We start from the raw sequence: 19,674 nt of genomic DNA, 5'->3' as shown, positions 1-19,674 counted from the left end.
ACACACACACACACACACACACACACACACACACACACACACACACAAACACACACACACACACGCACGCACGCACGCACGCACGCACGCACGCACGCACGCACGCACGCACACGCACACGCACACGCACACGCACACGCACACACACACACACACACACACACAAGTACGTACTAAACACAGCATGCAAGTAAATTAGTGGACACAATTAAATAGTTTTTAATTTTTTAATTTAATTTTTATTTAGTTTACTTTTAAGCCATTTATTTGTTACAACTAAGATTCATGTTTTCCCGCCGTGGTGGCAGCAACCAATCAATTACTTAAAACATATTACTGTAATTATTTTTATAGTATTTGTAATGGCTATAAATAAAGTTATTATTATTATTAGTCTCTGATGGATATGTATTCGAATCGTATATATGAATACATTTCGATAGTAAACAAAAAGAAAGTATAGTATTATATTATATTCTGTGCCTAAAGCTTGTGTAATAAGTTTAAAAAAAAACAAAAATAGGTCACGAAGACGTGATAGACCTACGGAATTTAAGGAATCGTGAATTACAGCTAGATTATTGACATTAATGCTAAGATGATTATATAAGGTGTATAGACGAGGAACTGGCGAGTTGCGACCAGCTATAATCCTGCGAATTGCCGTCGAAAAGAGAGCTTTAATTCTGTGACGGGATGTCCATTCCCATTGATATATAAATTTCTTGGTTTCAGTACAAGATGGTGTGGTTGTCACACGCTCACATTATTGATACAGGTTTTAAAGTAAATTAAATTTAGTAGTAGTAGAGGTAATTGTGAAAGTATTCGTCCAAGGAAAAGTTTTTTGGGAAGGATTTAGTAGAGGCGAAGCGGCACCGTCTTTTTATTGGTATTTTACAGGGTATGTCACGGAGAGTGTGTGATGGAATTACACGATTTAATTCCGGTGTGGCGGCTTTAGACGCCGCCTATTATCACCGGCTGGCTGTAGCAGTCTCTTTGGACGAGAGTCGCCAAGGAGGGTGTCACACTTGCTGTAAATGTTTGACAGTTTACAGTTACGTAAATGGTCATGTCAGCGATTGCAAATTGTTTACCCGGGTTTGATATAAAGATTTTGTAAAAACCACGAAACATTATAATTACATCGCCATTCACGAGTTCACTTCTTTTCCATTCGCTCGAAGCGTTACGCTTCCACATATGTGGCGAACGGCTATGGATTGGAATTCTCTGTTTGTAGACTTATTCCCTGAACGCATATAACTTCTGCCTGTGAGTTTGAGAGTCAACAGGCATTATTTAGGTGTGCATGCTCCATGTCGACCTCATCGTCACTTTCCGTTAGGTGAGATCGAGGTCAAATGCGCACTAATTTTTTTTTTATAAAAAAACCTGCCATCGTACTTATCAATGCTGCCAAGTAGTAAAGTGAACAGACCCATATCTTTCTACGTTCGTTTTGATTATAATGACCGTCCCTACCGACTCTTAAGGTATACTAGAATGGCACTATAACGTGTGCGTGCACAGGGACCTTCTAAGTTCAGGTACTGACCCCGCATTAGCCAGTGTACAGGGTTGTCACAGACCGTTGTCACTGACTTCATCCGGTTCTTACGAAGTTAGTACTTCGGGTGAGCCGCCCCGGGTGCACGTACAGTACCCTCCCTTTGTTCCAGATAGGTACTGGAGCTGTAGTTACGCTCACTCCCCGTTGCGCATTGCACAACTAACGGTTACCACCGGTGGTAGTAATGTGAACATTAGTGCGTTTTGGTTTTAAAAGGTAAAGGTGTTGGTGTCAACTTTGTTTCAGGGTGATAGGTGCAGTGGCAGTGCCCCTTAAGTCTTTGCGATTTAATAAAGCTCTTGGTGGTACTGCAACTATTATGGGTAGACGTAATGCTTACCACCAATCGCACGACGCTTTCGTCCTGTCACATATCATTAAAAAATAAATTGTTTGTTCATTGTGTCTTTTCCTTGACGAGCCGTAGCACAACGAGACATAAAACATTTTGACGTGGCTTGTTTCGTTTGTTTGGTTATTATTACAATTATTATTGTTTTTTAATGTTTCTTTTTCTGTTAATATTATTTTGTTTTCTGTAAATGTTTCTTATTTATTTGAATTTGCATGTGCAATGAACTTTATTTATTTTTTATTATTTTTAACGTTGTTTACACGTGAGATATTTTTCTATTATATTTATATTTGCTCATTTATATGTAGGGACATTTTCACGTACCTTACGGCAGAATTACTAGACGTAAATTGTTGTTTTTGTGTATATCTCTACATGTAAGTGTGTACTCAGGCATTCCACAAGAGTATTTAAATCAGAAGCCGCTATACCCGCTGAAGAACACCTTTCAGTTTTAGCAAACCTTGATTTATATAAATGTGGTGCATTAAGTGCTTAGACACCCGAGTAAATTAAAAATTATATTAAATAATTAGATAGAGAGAATTAATCTCCTAAGTGCATGAAATTTAAGAGTTATATTAAGTAATTGGAAGCACCTGAAGGCATTAAGCACCTAAGTGTACCCGCAGAAGTGAAGAATTGTAAAGATAAAAATAAAGTCGATAAATTTATTACACTATAACTTAATCTAATGCAAATAAAACAAATTTAACGGAAGCAATGATATCATAATAAGCAATTGGATGCACCCGAAGGAATTGAGCATCTACGTAGACCCGCCGAAGTTAAGAATCATATTAAGTAATGGGATGCACCCGAGGAAATTAAACACTTAAGTGCACCCGCGGAATTTAAGAATCATGAAGTAATTGAATGCACCAGAGGAAATTAAGCACCTAAGTACAACCGCGGAAGTTAAGAATCATGATGTAATTGGATGCACCTGGATGGAGGGAATTAAGCACCTAAGTACATCTGTGGAAATTGAGAATTATGACCGGTACTCTCGAAGGAATTTAGAATAATATTTACGAGAGTACTTATGATACACACGAGAGGAAAAATAATTATATTTTAGTAGTATTGTGCAACCCGACTATAAAAGAAATGTTGAGAAAAGAAACATTGCGCAATGATAATATTTCATAATTTTGCGATTGTAGTAGAACCCATTATTTTCCGCTACCTATAAACATTTTTATCATAGAATGTACTTAATTTTATAGTGAATTTTTAGTTGTATTTCCGCCATTCACAAAAACTTTACAAGGAAATAATAATAATGTCATTTTATTATATTTGCATTGATTGTATGGCACAAAGAATTTCCTTATATCGTCGACTTAGAGTGTAAACCTGAGCTACGCATTTTTACATATCGTAAAAGTGTTTCAACTAGTTTTTGTTAAAGCAAAACTTGTTTGAAATAAAATCGCCTTCAAATTACACGCTTGTAGAAGCGCTACAGATGTGCATCCACAGCGCTTCAGTAATTATTAGTTAGGAAAGGGGGTACTTCCATAGTGGTTCCATTTCATTTTGAAGAAAATCATTCACCTCGAAGGGTGGCTGTTCACGCATGAAGATTCATTTTTGAGCAATTACTTTAATGGTTGATTTTGCTATTTCTCCAATTCAAAGCGTTTTTCTCTCAATATACTTTGAGTAGTGAGAACCGATTTTTATTATCTCCAGTGTCAAGTCCTGTATAGTGGCGAACTAGGGGATATTTCAATAAAACTTAGCAAATAGACGTAATTCCACGTACTTTTTTAGGTCGGTTTTTTAGTACTCTGTACTGAGATTATTATTTGTTATAAATTGCCGAGGTACAATTAATCAAAGCTACTCTAATTCCTAGTGCTAACAAACAAATCTACTAAATGGCGCTTATTGCACAGATTTTTAAGGATAATTCCGGCTATGCTTTTATTTTGTCTAGGCTCCGCGCCATCTATCCATATTAGTAAGGGTTAATTTTTAAATTAGTTTGTAACACACAAGTTCAGATAATAATTATAGCTGACGTTCAACTTATATTTCATATTCAAAAAAAGAATTAATTGATATCCACGACCATTTTCATAATATAAACTACTTCCTTAATCCCTGTCATCGACTATATAACCAGAAATAAAGACGAGATAAGGGCCATCCATCCCTGGCAACTCATGAGGCAAATGGGCCTTATATCACGTTTAATATCAACTTTCGTTTGAGCGGAAATCACAAATTAGAAAACTGAAATAGTACAGTGCCAACAACTGACCTGCGTCTACGTATATTCCAAAAATATTCTGTATTTATTGTAATAAAGATAATATCTCTAACAATGAGGACTGTTCCATTCGATGGTGTGGCAAAACATCTAATTACAAAACAAATGGAATCACATTTCATCGGTAATTAAATATGTATTTTTTCAATTTTCATCCATTATAGCAAAGCTCAAGTTAAACTATTCGATTTGAAGTGAAACAGTTGACGACACCCGTCAATTGTTTCGAATTCGGGTTGGCCAATCGGAGCGCAGTTGTCACAGTAATGATTTGGCAGAATAGTTTTCAAACAAATTAAATGACATTTCGTCTCTATTTCTGGTTATATACTACTCTATGTTTCCTATTGATCAGCGCCATTTAGTTATAAGCTTGTGACATTTTTCAGAGTTACGGTCTGTAGTATGGAGATTAGCAGTCTTCTTGAGTTATGGGTCCATGGTACAACTAAATCACGTGACAACCTTATGCTCAGAGCGAAGCGTAGTTATTGACACGCAGAACAGGACAGTTTCATTACTTGTCCTATTATACCATTTGTTCGCGACAATAAGAAACTATATTTAGGCTCAATTTACTATGCCGGAAAGGGCTGGACGCGAATTTTATTTACCACAGCTTAATGAACTTTATTGGGAATCGTGTAACGTACAAACAGATACGAGCCTACAAACAGGAGGATTCTCGCACATTCTCGGGAATTCCAGCAGCAACAATAGGCTCACTGCCCACCACCACAAAAAGAATTGAAAACACGTATTTTTGTATTAACACAAAAAAACCACAAGGAAAAAAGTATACGAGTATATTGGTATAGTAATTTATATAGCTAACTCAGGTTCGGTAGCACCCCCTGGACGGCATCAATGCCCCTCAATTGCTTCAGAGGCCCCTACTGCCTTACTGGGAAAGTATGAGCTACAGTATCGGTATCTAGCAAAAAAGAGATGAGGAAAATTAAATTTGTGTCAATACGTTGCTATGTCTGCCGCGTGTTCCCACGACAACATTTCTATAACGATCACTCGTTTCATTTCGGGAGATGAGTGTGGACTTATATCAGTGTAAAACTTTTATAGATTTCTCACGGATGGCGCTACAGCAAAAAAAGTCGTTAAAAACCAGAAACAAAGATCTGCAATTTGCACATAGAAAAATTCGTAAGATTTGCTGTGTGGTTCGTTCCGAAGCTTAGTTTCGAGACCGTCAGCCACTGTATGCTCAAGACTCTGGTTCAAATCAGCTGGATTATATTTGTATTAATAATTATAACAGACTAGAGGAGTAATTTCACAAAAAAAAAAAAAAAAATTAAGCATTACTGAAATAAAAGATCGTGATATTCAACAAACTTTGTGCTTATTCAAGTGAAAATGAATATGATTACAAAATTTTCTAGTGGATGTAGGCTAAATATGGCTTCAATGGTTTCAATTTGTACGGTAGGTGAAAACGCGTATCTAATTCGTCGCTTCGAGTGTACATGCTGCGTACGATATTTCAGTTGCTTAGGCCCTTTGAAAAGTGTGCGCGTACCTAAAGGCGTGTTCCAATTATGTCGTAACGTTTTATTTATCGTTGGACGACTGTCTCGTCTAGCCTGTTCCCATATCACGACTAGATTGTCGTAGACGTTTATTTTATCATTAACCAACTATCTAACTGTTCCGACTAGATCGTGACAACAATTTGTCGGTTCACGGCAGCCGCCTTGTCGTTTGCACGACAGACAATCTGTCATCGTAACGTCAAAGAACAACTTCATTTAAATATACAAGTCACGACACTTTAAACTGCACGACTATCTGTCGTCACGACGTAATGGAAACGCGCCCTAACTCATCTATCCATAGGAAACGTACTGTGTACAGAAATACACAACACGGCTACAAAATAAAATTGCACTCTAAATAAAGAATACAATCAAAAACGTTTCACTGCATGTAGAACAGTATATACTCACTTACGGCCCGTATTACGGTCTGCATTGTGACTGCTCTATGGATAATTAGTGGACTGACTGGCCTCAAAGTTAGACTGATTAGACTGACAAAAATTCAAAATTAGATCTATTTTTCTTGTAGAAAAAAAAAAAACGACGAAGGCAGCTCTGATCAAACTGTTGGCGTGAGGAGATAAATTCCATTGAACGTGTTGCTTAGGCCTTTGAGAAATGGCAATGCAGAAGACTCGGTCCACAAGGTTTATTGTAAGAAACTATAAAAGAGGAAAAGGAAGACTGAAACAAATATTTAAAAAAATATATAATATCATGTGATAGAAGGAACAAGTCGTGTGGTAAGCTACACACCTTGTTCTTGAGCTTTACATCGCAAAGATTTCAGAGGTACTGACACTGCGCCCATCACCCTGAGACATAAGTTGACAAGTCCTATGTGCCTGTAATTTCACCAGCACCCTTACCCTTCAAAACCGGAACTCAGTAATGCTCACATTATTGCTTGGCGGCAGAGATAGTTAAGGTGGCAGTACGTTCCTGGACGAACTTTCACCAGGAACTCTATTGCTACTAAATATCAAATCATATCATATCAAAACACTTAAGTCACTCTTTGAAGGTTAGTAAAAGCTCGTAAACCCCGAAGACAACATTTTTCGTTTGCATAGTTGCAAGAAAATTTGATACTTACAGAAACAATATCAAGTAAACACTAGTCATATTTCTGTTATCACTGATATCTCGGAAGTGTGCGCGTGCGCCACACAATGTTCGGCTCGCGATTAAACCACGACTCTGCAATCGAGTGCATTTTATATCGGTTTCATTCATTTACATTGTTTGTGCTAATGTAATTGATACTTTAATTTTTTGTGTTGAAAAATTTGTTGTTTGTTTTCTCATTTAACGACTCCTATGCTTACTATACTAATATTATTTAAATGCGAAACTAACTTTCTCTATTACATTTTCACGCCTAAACCTCTGAACCAATATTGATGAGTTTTGGTATAGAGATAGACGGATACTTTTTGTCACAAAAGTAATTCCTAAAGGGAGTGAAATATGTGATGAAAGTTTGTATGGAGAACCAATAAAATTATGAAAATTGGTATGGTACAGTAAGCAACTCAAAGTACTTACCTACCCTACGCAGACAAATTCGCGGGCACCAGTTTTTTTAAATAAATAAAACATTGCTGTTTTGTTTTCTTGCTGTTGCAAAAAAAAAAAAAATTTATAACATAGGATAATAGTGTGTCAGCCAATCACTCCTTTATTTCACATACTCCTTCATTGATCACACATTAGGCAAACTTCCTGTACCATAAGAAGCAGACTTTTCAAATTACTACTCAAATTATCCAGACCCCTTCCTTTGGTCGTTTTTGATCGATCGGAATAAATTAAACATTAATTTTATGACAGATTCCTGCACCAACTGGGATTTTTATGGAATATTATAATGTTTTGTTGCTTTTTACCACCATGTTAATACCACCAATTATTTTGATTATGAAAGCAAATATCGAACACACAGAATTTTTTTCTTTTCGTCGACCCAATAGGACTTGAACCCACGTTCATGCTGCATTGCTCTAACCATCTCATACACGGGTCCAGTTACCGAGTCATCTAAATTCGTATGTGTTTTTGTTATAGATTTTTATAATGACCATTCGGCATTCATCGCCGCTAGTGACATCCAGTGAGAGATTTGTTTTAATAACCTCACCGCAGCTCAGATTAAACGTGTCGGTAACTGGACAGTGTAGCCAGCATACGACTGACTGCTATGTGGGATGTCAGCGTGATGTAGACGCAGTACGGGAAGCAACGTCGACTGATCTACCAATCACGCGCTCGATACGACACTTCCCCGCCGTAGCTACTCGCGCCCCACCACCAAATAAATCTAAAATGCGTTTGTTTCTGCGCATTTAAGGTCATTGTTTAAAATGTTTACCGCAATTAAATAAAAAAGGAATTTACGAAATAGTTTTTTTTTTCGATTTATTTTTTTTAGTGGGGCTCAGTTTCGGATATAGAATGACCTATGTAAATATGCAAATGCAAAATCAACACACTGTATATACATAGGTTATAATATCAAGTGACGGAACGAACAAGCCATGCTCATAGCAGAAACTGCGCGAAACTGAATTTACCCCTTGTTTACCACCCTTAGAGGTGGAATATTTTCTTCAAATTTAAATGGGACCACTGCTGAGGTACCGTCTTTCCAACAAAAGAATCATCAAAATCGGTTTACAAATGCTTAGTTATCACGTGAGTTATTGCGTAACATCAAGTATCAAAACCTCTCAACCAGAAGTATTAACATATATACATACATATATGTATATATATAGGTACTGTGCTACCAATGTTCACCATTGTTCGATTATGTTAAGCCGTGTGGGATAATATCCCACGTGCGACACGGAATATGCGCCATCAAAAAATACCAATTAAGTATTCATGTAAATATCCTGTCATTGTATCCGTGAGATATTGAAATAATTCACACTATTTTGATATGAATGTTAGGGGAGTTATTTCCAGGCTATATATTCATAGCTTGGTTAGCAGAAACGTCTTCCATACCAGAGACATTCGTAGTCCTGTGGCGTATGCCTTTAATTTCTAAGTTACGCACATTTTTTTATGATACCAAGGGACAGGACGAACAAGCCGTGCACCTGGTGTAAAGCAACACGCCTGTGCCGCTCATAAATCGCAAAGATGTGAGGGGCACTGCCTCTGTGCTTGTCACCCTGAGACATAAATTGACAAGTCTCATGTGCCTGTAATTTTACCAGCACCCATCGAAACAGAAACGCTGCCATGCTGACATTACTGTTTAGCGGTAGAAATAGATAAGGTGGCAGTACTTCTCTGGACGAACTCTTTCACTAGGTGCTCTACTGCTCACTGACAATGAAGAAAAACATAATGATGAAATCTGCACTTCGAAGAAGGTCCCCAATCCGAATTGGGTCAGAACGTGACGGACTATGGTCTAAAATCTCGCCTGAGAAGAGACCCGTGCCCAGCAGTGGGACGTATAAATAACGCACACACTCGTAGTCCCGCACTAGTGAAACCCTGTATCGCGAGTGCCGCCACGGACATACACATAGGTAGATACACAAATTACCCTCGAACTCACGAGGGAAATAAATGTAGACCACACAAATATTTCTCCCGTTTAGCATTGTAATCGTACGACCAGAGAGGCAGTTAAATCGGTTGATGATAACTGCCGCTCTATCTGTTCCATCAGGAAAGTAGCGCTGAATTGTACGGGATGGAAAAGAGAACGAGCAGAAAGAATTTTAAGATCTATTAACTAACTGATAACAATTTATGCGGCGAAGAGTCTCAACGGAAACGGAAGTAGTTTATTGGATATAAGATGGAGTTTATTGAACCTGACACTCCGCATCGAGTGTACAGGTTGAAAAATTAGTCAATCGAAGGAGGAATGGAGGGAGATCATACCAATTGACGGGACGAACAAGTCGTGCGCCTGATGTAGAGCGTCTCATGCCTGTCTATAGCAATTGGAGGTGGGCGTTTAAACGAAAAGCACTTAAAAAGTTGCTTTTTAAAATAAGCAAGCACGCTTTTCAATTTAAGCGTAAGCATTAACAACGTGCTTATATTTCAAGTTCCACCATCTATGTTTCCTAAGCAAATTAATTCATCAATGTGAATAATAGTTTTATAAACAAACAAACTTAACTACATTACTAAGTACACTTTAAAAACAGTTTCACAATCTACTACAGCGCCATACCTGATTAGTAACCGCCTTAAATTTGTATTTAGATAGATCAAAAATATCTCCTTCCGACAATAGCTCGTTATAATTATGAAATAATCACCTTAGAGGAGCGCGCATACCAGAATTTGTCCTATATGACCTAAGAGCAAAATGTCCATTACCAAAACGAGATTTCTCGGCACGGAACAGCACAACTTATTTGTTAGATCTCTACAGTCAAACAGAGTTACACGACTTGCTCACAAATCTATCTGTTTCCATTTCAGGTATGTTCGGAGAGCAGTGCAAGTGAATCTTCGCTGGAATCATCGAGCGGGTACGGCAGCCAGGGCGCTTTCGCGGCTGAAGACCATGCTCATCATCAACAGTTGCAGCATCCTGATGGTCAGTTGTTGTTTTTCTTGATGCTTGATGATCTTTTGATGTTTGTTCATATCTGTACGTAAATTGTGGTAGTTTTTGCATTACGAACAAAAACAATTGTTTTTTTACCTTACTAGTTTTGTTCAATTTAACATTAGAACACTTTTATACCTTTAGGAGTATGTTATCGAGAAAAGTAAAAATTTCGAAAGTTAATAAGTAAATCCCGAGGGTACACGGGAATGTTAGAAATGCCTATATCCATAGGTTCTAAAGTCGTTATTTGTGGAAGCACGTATTACAATTTTTTTGTGTACTTTGGAATTGTAGTGCTAATGGCATCGCACACCGGTTTCAACAGCGTCACAAGTCAAAAATCGTAATTTTATAGGTTTTGCTGTAGGCGTGTGCAGAATTTTCCCCACTTTTCCTTTATTTTCCTTACTAAACTGCTTCAGTGGCTGAACGGTTACACAGAAGTCCGGGATGGATTCCTGTGCCGGGAAAAATATTTATATGGCCTTCATTTATTATTCTTGTGAGTTTAGATGTAATTTGTGGTTGTTTATGTGTGTGTATATAAATATGTACATATGACTGTGTTGCCATAGTTTTGTCTGTAATTACAAATGTCACTTTTGCCCAACATTTTCTTTTTTTACTTGCCACGACTGCTATATTTGAGCTGTGTCAGTGTTAAAACCAGTGTGCGATATGTTCGATGAATTTCTTTTTTAGCCTCCGTTTCTTGACTTTCTTGACTTGACTTTGAAGTTTTAACTGAAGTTTTAATGTTCACCGAGTTATTTTTATTATTGAATCTATTTTTAAGTATTATTAAGGAAGAGGGGTTCATCGTATTATTAAAACTTCAATCGCAAGTCATAATACATTTTGTTTTTTTTTGAGTGTGTGTTTTGTGTTTTAACTGACTTCAAAGAAAATTGATCCTGAAAAATTATTCGTTTGTAAATCAATGGTCGGAATACGGCGTTCCAAATGAATAGACAAATATCTACATGTAGATACAAGCTGTGGTTAAACCACCTAATATTAAGTAATTGCTTTTTCGAATTCCGGATTTCCGGAAATATTTTTACCACATCGTGGGAGAAAACAACTCACGTCGGAAGTTCAAGTTGGAGTTCAAAGTAAATCTAGTTTCACTTACTACATGGTGCCAGTAAAAAACTGTAGTAGTTGAAAGGCTATTTCCGTAAACGAGGAATTCGAAAACACAGTCACTACAACCAACTTTATTTTTTGGTCATTATCAAAAATAACGATTTTTGTAAACAGCTATATTTATTTACAAATATTTTGCTGTTCGAATATTGTGTTAAAAAACAAATAAAGAAACATAAAACAAAATTCGAAAAAAAAAACAGAAAACCGAATTTTGTGTTGTTCCGACCGAACCGAAGTTGGCAATGTTCATAGGAAGTATCGATTTGGTGTTTTTAACCACTGTATGTCACTCCTTGTAGACATTTATCTAATCATTTGGAAAACCCGATTCCGACCATTGACTAAACACATAAGATACACTACAAAGCACACGTTTTTTGAAGTCGGTTTTCTTTTCATTTAATTTACGCTTTGCATGCCTCCTTAATTTGCAAACAGTCGAATCGGAAATCGTGACCCTACGACGCGACTGCGATCCAATCACGGCCGCTCGCGAGAGCTTCTCAGTGTCGCTGGGCAGTCTGGAAGAGGCCGTTCGGTCATTGGACGAGGCGTGTGAGACCCCGCCCTTTGCTACTATAGGCAAGAAACCCGCTGTGCCTAAACGGCGGCCCGTTTCCATGACAGGTTTGTAATAATTCCTTCAAAAAGTAAATGGTGTACTGATATGAAGAGTACTTTTGTGTTTTTATCTGCAAAACCGGCTCACAGTCGTAATTGAAAACTACAGAATAGAATTAGTACATTGTGTATTAAGGACGACAAGTAAGAAATTACTAACGAGGATCTATTAGAAGCCCGAAGCCAAAGGCTTGGGGGCTGTAATAACTCGAGTTTTGTGTTTTTTAACCGTCCGTGATGTATGCATACAATGTTTTTTATTACATTCGCAAGGAAATAAGTGCAATATAAATATGGTTGACAACACAATAATTATGAATTTGGCAAATGGCGGGATTTTTGTTTTTATTTTTAAATTCTTCCATAGATAATACAACTCGAACTAAAATGTTGTAAAAAGGAAACACGCATACAGCCATGATGGATTGCAAAAAAATTGCAAAATTTTTATACAGATAATAATTAAAACCAATTAAGTATAATAAATTCTTCATAATATGACTGAATTACAATAAAATTTCTGTTTAGATAACATTTTAAGCGAATGTTTAAATTTTGAACTTAACTAACCTCCTTGCTTGAAATTGACTCTGACCTATGTCAGAAATGCTTCCTTGCGCTGCAAATTAAAAAAAAAGCTCGTTACCGACCATGGCTGTAATGACAAAAAAGGCCCGTTTGTTTCATTTGGGGCATTATAGTCAAGTAAGCCACCATGTAATCATACCATTTACGAGCAAGTGTGATGAAAAATATACTTCATATTATCATTGTTACAATATTACAATTTAGAATACAATGTCAAGGTATAGCTGCAGTTAAGCTCCTTGTGAAAGAGTTTGTCCAGGGAAGTACTGCCACCTTACTTATTTCTGCCGCCAAGCAGTAATGTGAGCATGCATGTATATAAGGGAAATTTCTTGGTGTAAACGGGAATAACCTTAATTTGCTAGGTAAAATGGGAAAAACGACCAATGTACTTGATAAACCGGTTCTGAGGGCCTACTTTCGTTCTTCGTCCGACGTCGGTCCGAAAGAATTACTGTCAAATAAGTAATACATGTCCAATTAAAAGACGAAGAAAATAAATTTTTATTATCAACCATTCAACAAAATTTGTGTTCAATTTACAGCAACCGTGTGGTCCCGACGTGGTTCTTCCAGCTCACTGGGCAAGCCGCCTCCTCCAGTTCGCAGGTCTTCGTCAATATCTCGACCACAACGACCGGCCTACCCACAGGTAATATTATTTTTAAGTTTTCCTTATTCAAACTGGGGCGCAAACCACAATTGGGACACAAACCACAACTGGGACACAAACGCCTTCCTACCTTTTCTACAATACTACATTCTCTGGTCAGTGTTCGCTTGCCTAATTTCCATAGCAATTTTTATTATTTAAGTATTTGAGTATATACTTCTTATCGCATACACTATAATGCTTGCCATCGTGATGAAAGGGTGTGGCAATCGGCAAATATTGCCCAAGGTGCCCCAGATGTACGGGCACCCGGTATATACTATACTATACTCGAAGTTAACTTAAATAGAATAGACACTTATTGCAAATGCCATAACAAATAGATACAAAAAATAAATATTGATAACACTTAGACAAGCAAAACAAAAATAAAAAGAATTAATAAACAAAATAAAACATACAAAAAAAATATGACGACTACATGTTGTACTATTTTTTGTGCGGTTGTGGCGTACACAAAATGACTTCATTCAGCTTACGCTACAGCCAGAATTGACTGTGTATGAATAATAAAACTTACCACGGAAATTAGGCAGTAAATACTTTCCGAGAATGACGGATCAATAATTTTGCTTTAACACAAACCTTATTTGGACACCTCGTATTATGTAACGTCCATTTGCATATTTTCGTGGGTAAGTCCAAATTTAATCGGATCAATACAAAGAATAAGAAATCCCTGCATTCTCCACCTAAACATCCACACTCCAAATCAACAAGCTCTTATAACGTATGCATTACGTTCTTTCTAGATTAGTTATTCTCTCGCAAGGCTATGTTACTAATGTTATAAACAACTTTTGCTCAATAACTTTTAATAATTCATTAGATTTTAAATTATCAACGTGGATAACCTACTGAAGCCTCCTTTCACTCGCTCTGAGTATTACAAAGATTCCTTTACGATTAAGGCTGCAAAATTGTGAAACGATCTCCCATTTGAAATCCGACATTTTACCTATTTTCAAAACCGGATTGCATAAATATCTTCTACCACGGTCCTAGTCTGCAACGTGTATATATTTATTAGTAAATATAAGTTTATACTTATATAATATATGATTATAATATAAGTACGATAATAATTTATGGTCAAAATTGGTTTTTCGCCATTTTCAAATATGGCCGCCATAGAAGCGTTCGTTGGCGGCAGAAAAAAATTGCTCTGATCCCTTTGAAAATTGGATATGTGGAGTGCTTGATAATAATTTGTGATCAAAATTGGTTTTTCGCCATTTTTGAATATGGCCGCCATACGAGCGTTTATACAAATTAGCTCTAATTCAACTTAAAATCGTAATGTGGGGGCCTCTATAAGTGTTTGATAATAATTTATAGTCAAAATTTATTTTTCGCCTTTTTTCAATATGTCTGCCATACAAACTTTTTTAGCGGCAGATGAAAATCGGCTCTAATTTGATTAAAAACGGATATGTCGGGGTCTCTATGATTGTTTAATAATAATTAGTCATTGACTTACAATTATATGGACGTCGGGTCCGCGCTAAAAAGTATCCGAACTTATAGGGCGTTAAAATCGTATACAGAGCGTCATTCACGCTTTAGTCTTCATTTGTTCGACTGACAGCGAAGCAAGCAAAATTAGACAGTACTGCGATGACATTACAATTTAAATTCAACGTTTTAGCTTTTTCATGTTCCTTTACATGTCACTACGTTTAAATAGGTTGACTTGGGACATTTTTTTCGAGGTTTTTGTATTAGACCCGTCGTCCATATATTTGTAAGTCAATATAATTAGTAGTCAAAATTTCTTTTTCGCAATGTTTCAATATGGCAGCCATACAAACTTTTTTGGCGATGGATAAAAATTTCTTCTAATTCGACTGACGAGTCGAGTCAGTGGCTTCAATCATAATTTGGGGTAAAAATTTTGTTTCCGCCGTTTTTCGATGTCGGTACATCACCCCTTTGGCCAGAACTCCCCCTTCATGAAGGTCGATAGATGTTGAGTTGGTACTCTCACCACAAATGAATTAAAATTCACATTGTGGCGGAACCCCAACTGCTCGACACTCAGGGTAGCATTGGCTTTCACTCGTGTATGCTCCACAACATTTGCAGACTTTGTGGAGTAATGAAGCCGTGACACGAATAATAACGTTGTCGGTATTGCTGGACGCAGTAAATGATTAGGACCTGTCGGGGCGGTGCCACTAAATTTTCTGTTCCATATTTTTGTTACTACGAGTATATATTCCTACGATGTTTTATTATTATAGTTACAAATTACCATGTGTAAGGAGTTGAAGATATTAATGATGTTTCCATGTCCTAAAGGTACGTTAACGATTACGCATAACAACAACATTATTTTTTAATTTACTTTGACAGGGCAACGCAATGAGTCCGCAAGTGCCAACGACAGACGCCGACAATCTCCCGCCGCCACCAGCTTTTCTCTTGCAACCTGACCACGAATCTAATAACAGTATGTATAATATTTGTATATTTAACTGTCTCCGTGGCCGAACGACTGCCACGCATAGGTCCCAGGTTCGATTCAAAATGTTGAGTGTGTGCGTTATTAAAAAAAATTTGGTGTTGTTTTTTAAACACCGAACGAACGCCTCAATTCCATAAAGAAAGGCGCGTGGTTTGATCCGCGCTTTGCAACGCAAGTTCACCGCGAGATTATGCGAATGTGTGCGTCCTTACACGGCGCGGCGGGCATGCACACATACGAACCACGCTGCTACGTTTATATCGAGCTACATTACTTGTCTTATTATATTAGACCAATGTTCTAACATGGCTTATATCTGTACCGAGATCAAGCGTTGAAATAAACACATTAATATAACTCATTTCAGGCCACCAGAATATAGTCGCAGAAACGGTTAAACAGCTAACCGAGCTGAAACACATGCCCGCCTCGCCGGGCCTCGTCCGCCGCAGCCTGCACCAGCTGCAGAACTCCAGCACCGCCCACCAGGCCAGCCCCACCCAGACGACTATGTCCACCTTCCTACAGGCCAAGAGCAATTTCTCGTCCAGCACAAGCCTCAACAGTACTGGGAATCTCAACCCTATTTACGGGCAGACAGGGCACAGGATTATGGCTTATGTGGAAAACAATGTTTACGTCAGAAAGAATAGCTTGAATAGCTCCAATTCTGATTTGTTTAGGGATGCTGGGGGTAAGAAAATTTTTATTTAAATAAGAAAGTTAACAATACAGCTACGCAATTGCATACGTATATTACACACGCGTCTTTTGCGTACTTCGGTGACAAATATCCATAGAGTATAATGTAATGTGCTAGACAACACCCCAAAACTCAAACTAAGAAATTCCTTGTAGTATGAGTACCAGAACAAAGGCATTCACTCTGGGGCACTTCCCAGAAGGCGATGGTACACCAGAACCAATTCAGAAAAGTTCATTTCCCAAATTGTTCCTACCGGGAAGCGAACCCTGGACCTCTGCACCCAGCCAACAGTGTAAACCCATAGGCTATCAAGGTCGACAAGTGACCCATTCAGCTTTGACAGGTTTTCTCTATTGAAATAAACACTGTATAGTCCGTCTTTTTTGAAGACTGAAAAATGTCATTTGCTGGGTCGCCAGTTTTCGTAAAATTTAGTCATAATCGAAATAGTCATGTAGTTGTTGTCGGCAGATTGATATCGATAGATTGTGAAGTCGCTTACCACCAGGCGTACGACTCGCATCGTCCCGTCCCTTGGTAACAAAAAATTGGTGATAAAACAAGGACAATAAACAGAATTTAATAGTTTCGGGACAGCGCCCAAGACAAAAGGCAAGCTTCTTTCCCAGCAAGACTTCCCAGAAAGAAAAAGATATTAAGAATAGTGATTTTAATTGAATTGAGTGTAAATAATTGTAATTTACAGAAGTAACATACGAGAGTCGAGGCTCCCCCCACGGGTCCAGCCCCTCGACTCCTAGCTATGGCGAGAACAACTCTTTCTCCAGCTTCGGGCCTAGGACCAGCGAGTCTCACTACGGACAAACAGGTCAGCCCCCGTAGCATGACGCCTCGATAAAGCTATTATATTCACATTGCGTTGTCAAATTAGAGTGATAAACCGGCATTTTAAAATTTTAACAGCAAACATGGCGAGCATTGTGACGTCTCATTTTTATGTCATCGCGAGCGCCGGCGACCATTGACTGCATAAGATTAACACAGTGCCAAACATGGTTACAATGTCACAGCTGATTTTAAAACATTTGCACAGTAATTTTGTCAGCGTAAAAATTGAGCGCGACAAACGAGATGAAAATTCATTTTTTGTTTCATGGTTTTCGCGGCGATGATTAAACGACAAAGATAGGTATATATTCAATTTCATATCGTTGTCCTTGTTCTGAAAAATGTATAATAGTTGATTACCGAATAAGCAAATTTAGATTTATCAACTGAATGAAATATTGTCACGGGGAGGTTTATCACACATGTGCTACGGCCACAGGTCGATATAAAAATCATATACAAACATATTTTTAGTTTTTTTAGTCTATCCAGCCATTTTATTAACAATTTTACTTTTATAAGAAAGTCATGATATCATAATATGGATAACGCGATTTTTAAATTTCTACACCGGCTGCCTGAGTGTTGCCTGCGTATTTGAGTGAAGAAGAAAGAAGTTCAAACGTTATTATTTGAATTTGGAATGTCCTTAAGAATTACCTGGGATATATCACTAGATGGCGTTGATTTAAGTTGTGTTAATTTTTTCTTTGGTCTTATAAGAAAACCTATTTTTAATTTCATTAGATTTGTTGAAAGTCTGGTACACAAATTGGGGCAGCTGATCATCGAACCCTGGATATTTATATAGTGTCAAGAATGAATAATTACTGATTCATCGTTGTTTTCTGAAAATTTTCTTTATAGGCTAAATTATTGTTTATTTTTCATTTCTAAGAATAAGTACGTCACTGGAGTTGTAAATAAGGACGTCTGTGCTATGTAAAGCAACCGCATTTTTCCCACATAGTCTTTATATTTCCCAAGTTTACGTAAATAAATTCTTTCGACAACCTTTGTAGGTGAGCAATGGCATTTTCCTGTTAATATTTATTTTTCTCAACACAGGAAACAACGTCAAACTTTAAATAAAGCAATTTTTGCGACTTCGGTGGTTCAACAGTTAGCTTGATAAGGTGGTTCCGAGTTCCACTCTCAGAAGGACTTATTTAGGAAAAAGTTTTCTAAATTGGATTTCGTTACTCTAGTACTCATAGTATAGGGAATTCTTTAGTTTGATATCAGGTAAGTGGTGCGATGGTCTGACAAATTAGTAGTAATAAGATATAATAAGTATAAGGGTCGTATTCCCAAACTCTACTCAATGCTCAAGTCAGGACTTGAGTATGATTTCAAGCACTGGAAATACGACTCTAATGGCAAGGACTTGAGTATGATTTCTAGTGCTTTAAATCATACTCAAAACCTGACTTGAACATTGAGTAGAGTTCTGGAATACGACCCTAAGTACTGAAACCTGAGCAAGCGAAAGATTCTAAGATTAGAAAGATCAAAAATAGAATCGTGAGCGTAGCGAAGGTTTTAAGCCACGAAGCTCAAAATATCTTTGCTACAACACATAACTTTTCACCTCACTATAGCGAGGAAAATGGTAGATGAAAGAAATCAGTTTTGATAAACAAAATTAGTGATCGTTGTCAATTGTATGTATAATGTACGACAAATCGCATAGTTGAACGTGTCATGTTATTTTTAACATCGAAAGAAAAAGTTAGGTGCGGTATCGTCAAGTTTGAATTGCAAAAACCTTTTCCACGCCAGTGTGGAAAAAACGCTTTTCTGCGCAGGTTTGTAATGAGAAAGAAAGTCTTTCCGAGCTAGTGAGGTGAAAAATAATTTTCATCAATCAGTGTTCTCTACCGTGCGTTGTTTTCGTTTTCAGGCTTCAAGCTGCAACAAGAGAAGAAATACGGGCAAAGCAACACTATTTACGCGCAGCCATCGCAGATAATCGCGGGTTTCAACAACATGTCGCTGGCGCGACACGACGCGCTCAGCCCGCTGGCGCTGCGCAAGAACATCGCGGCGCGCAGCCACAGCGCCGACCGGCACCACGCCGACCGTGAGTGTCGAACGGGAGACCCCCTACGGACATGCTTATTGTTCATACAAAGATCGAACAGACGCCCTTGATAGCTATGGACTTCGTATCAGTCGTAGTAGTACATTAAGTATTAAATTTTTGTAAAATTTGCATTGACTTACAATTATATGGACGTCGGGTCCGCGCTAAAA

The 19,674-nt window shown here is 37.7% G+C and overlaps 1 protein-coding gene across 2 annotated transcripts in view; it reads left to right on the top strand.

The window, feature by feature from the left end:
- The window catches only part of LOC113227450, a 324,353-nt gene that overhangs the window by 293,500 nt on the left and 11,179 nt on the right, over positions 1 to 19,674 (top strand). For both annotated transcript variants that reach the window (XM_026460380.1, XM_026460379.1), the window contains 7 exons: positions 10,230 to 10,347; positions 11,953 to 12,141; positions 13,269 to 13,375; positions 15,752 to 15,848; positions 16,231 to 16,557; positions 17,276 to 17,398; positions 19,322 to 19,501. In XM_026460380.1, the coding sequence (XP_026316165.1) occupies positions 10,230 to 10,347; positions 11,953 to 12,141; positions 13,269 to 13,375; positions 15,752 to 15,848; positions 16,231 to 16,557; positions 17,276 to 17,398; positions 19,322 to 19,501 (1,141 nt within the window). The remainder of the gene's footprint in view (positions 1 to 10,229; positions 10,348 to 11,952; positions 12,142 to 13,268; positions 13,376 to 15,751; positions 15,849 to 16,230; positions 16,558 to 17,275; positions 17,399 to 19,321; positions 19,502 to 19,674) is intronic.

Source organism: Hyposmocoma kahamanoa, unplaced genomic scaffold, assembly GCF_003589595.1.
Source record: "Hyposmocoma kahamanoa isolate Upper Pololo Valley unplaced genomic scaffold, ASM358959v1 210, whole genome shotgun sequence".
Classification (NCBI taxonomy): Eukaryota; Metazoa; Arthropoda; class Insecta; order Lepidoptera; family Cosmopterigidae; genus Hyposmocoma; species Hyposmocoma kahamanoa.
Note: the sequence above shows the minus strand (reverse complement) of the source record. Positions and strands in the feature narration are given on the sequence as shown.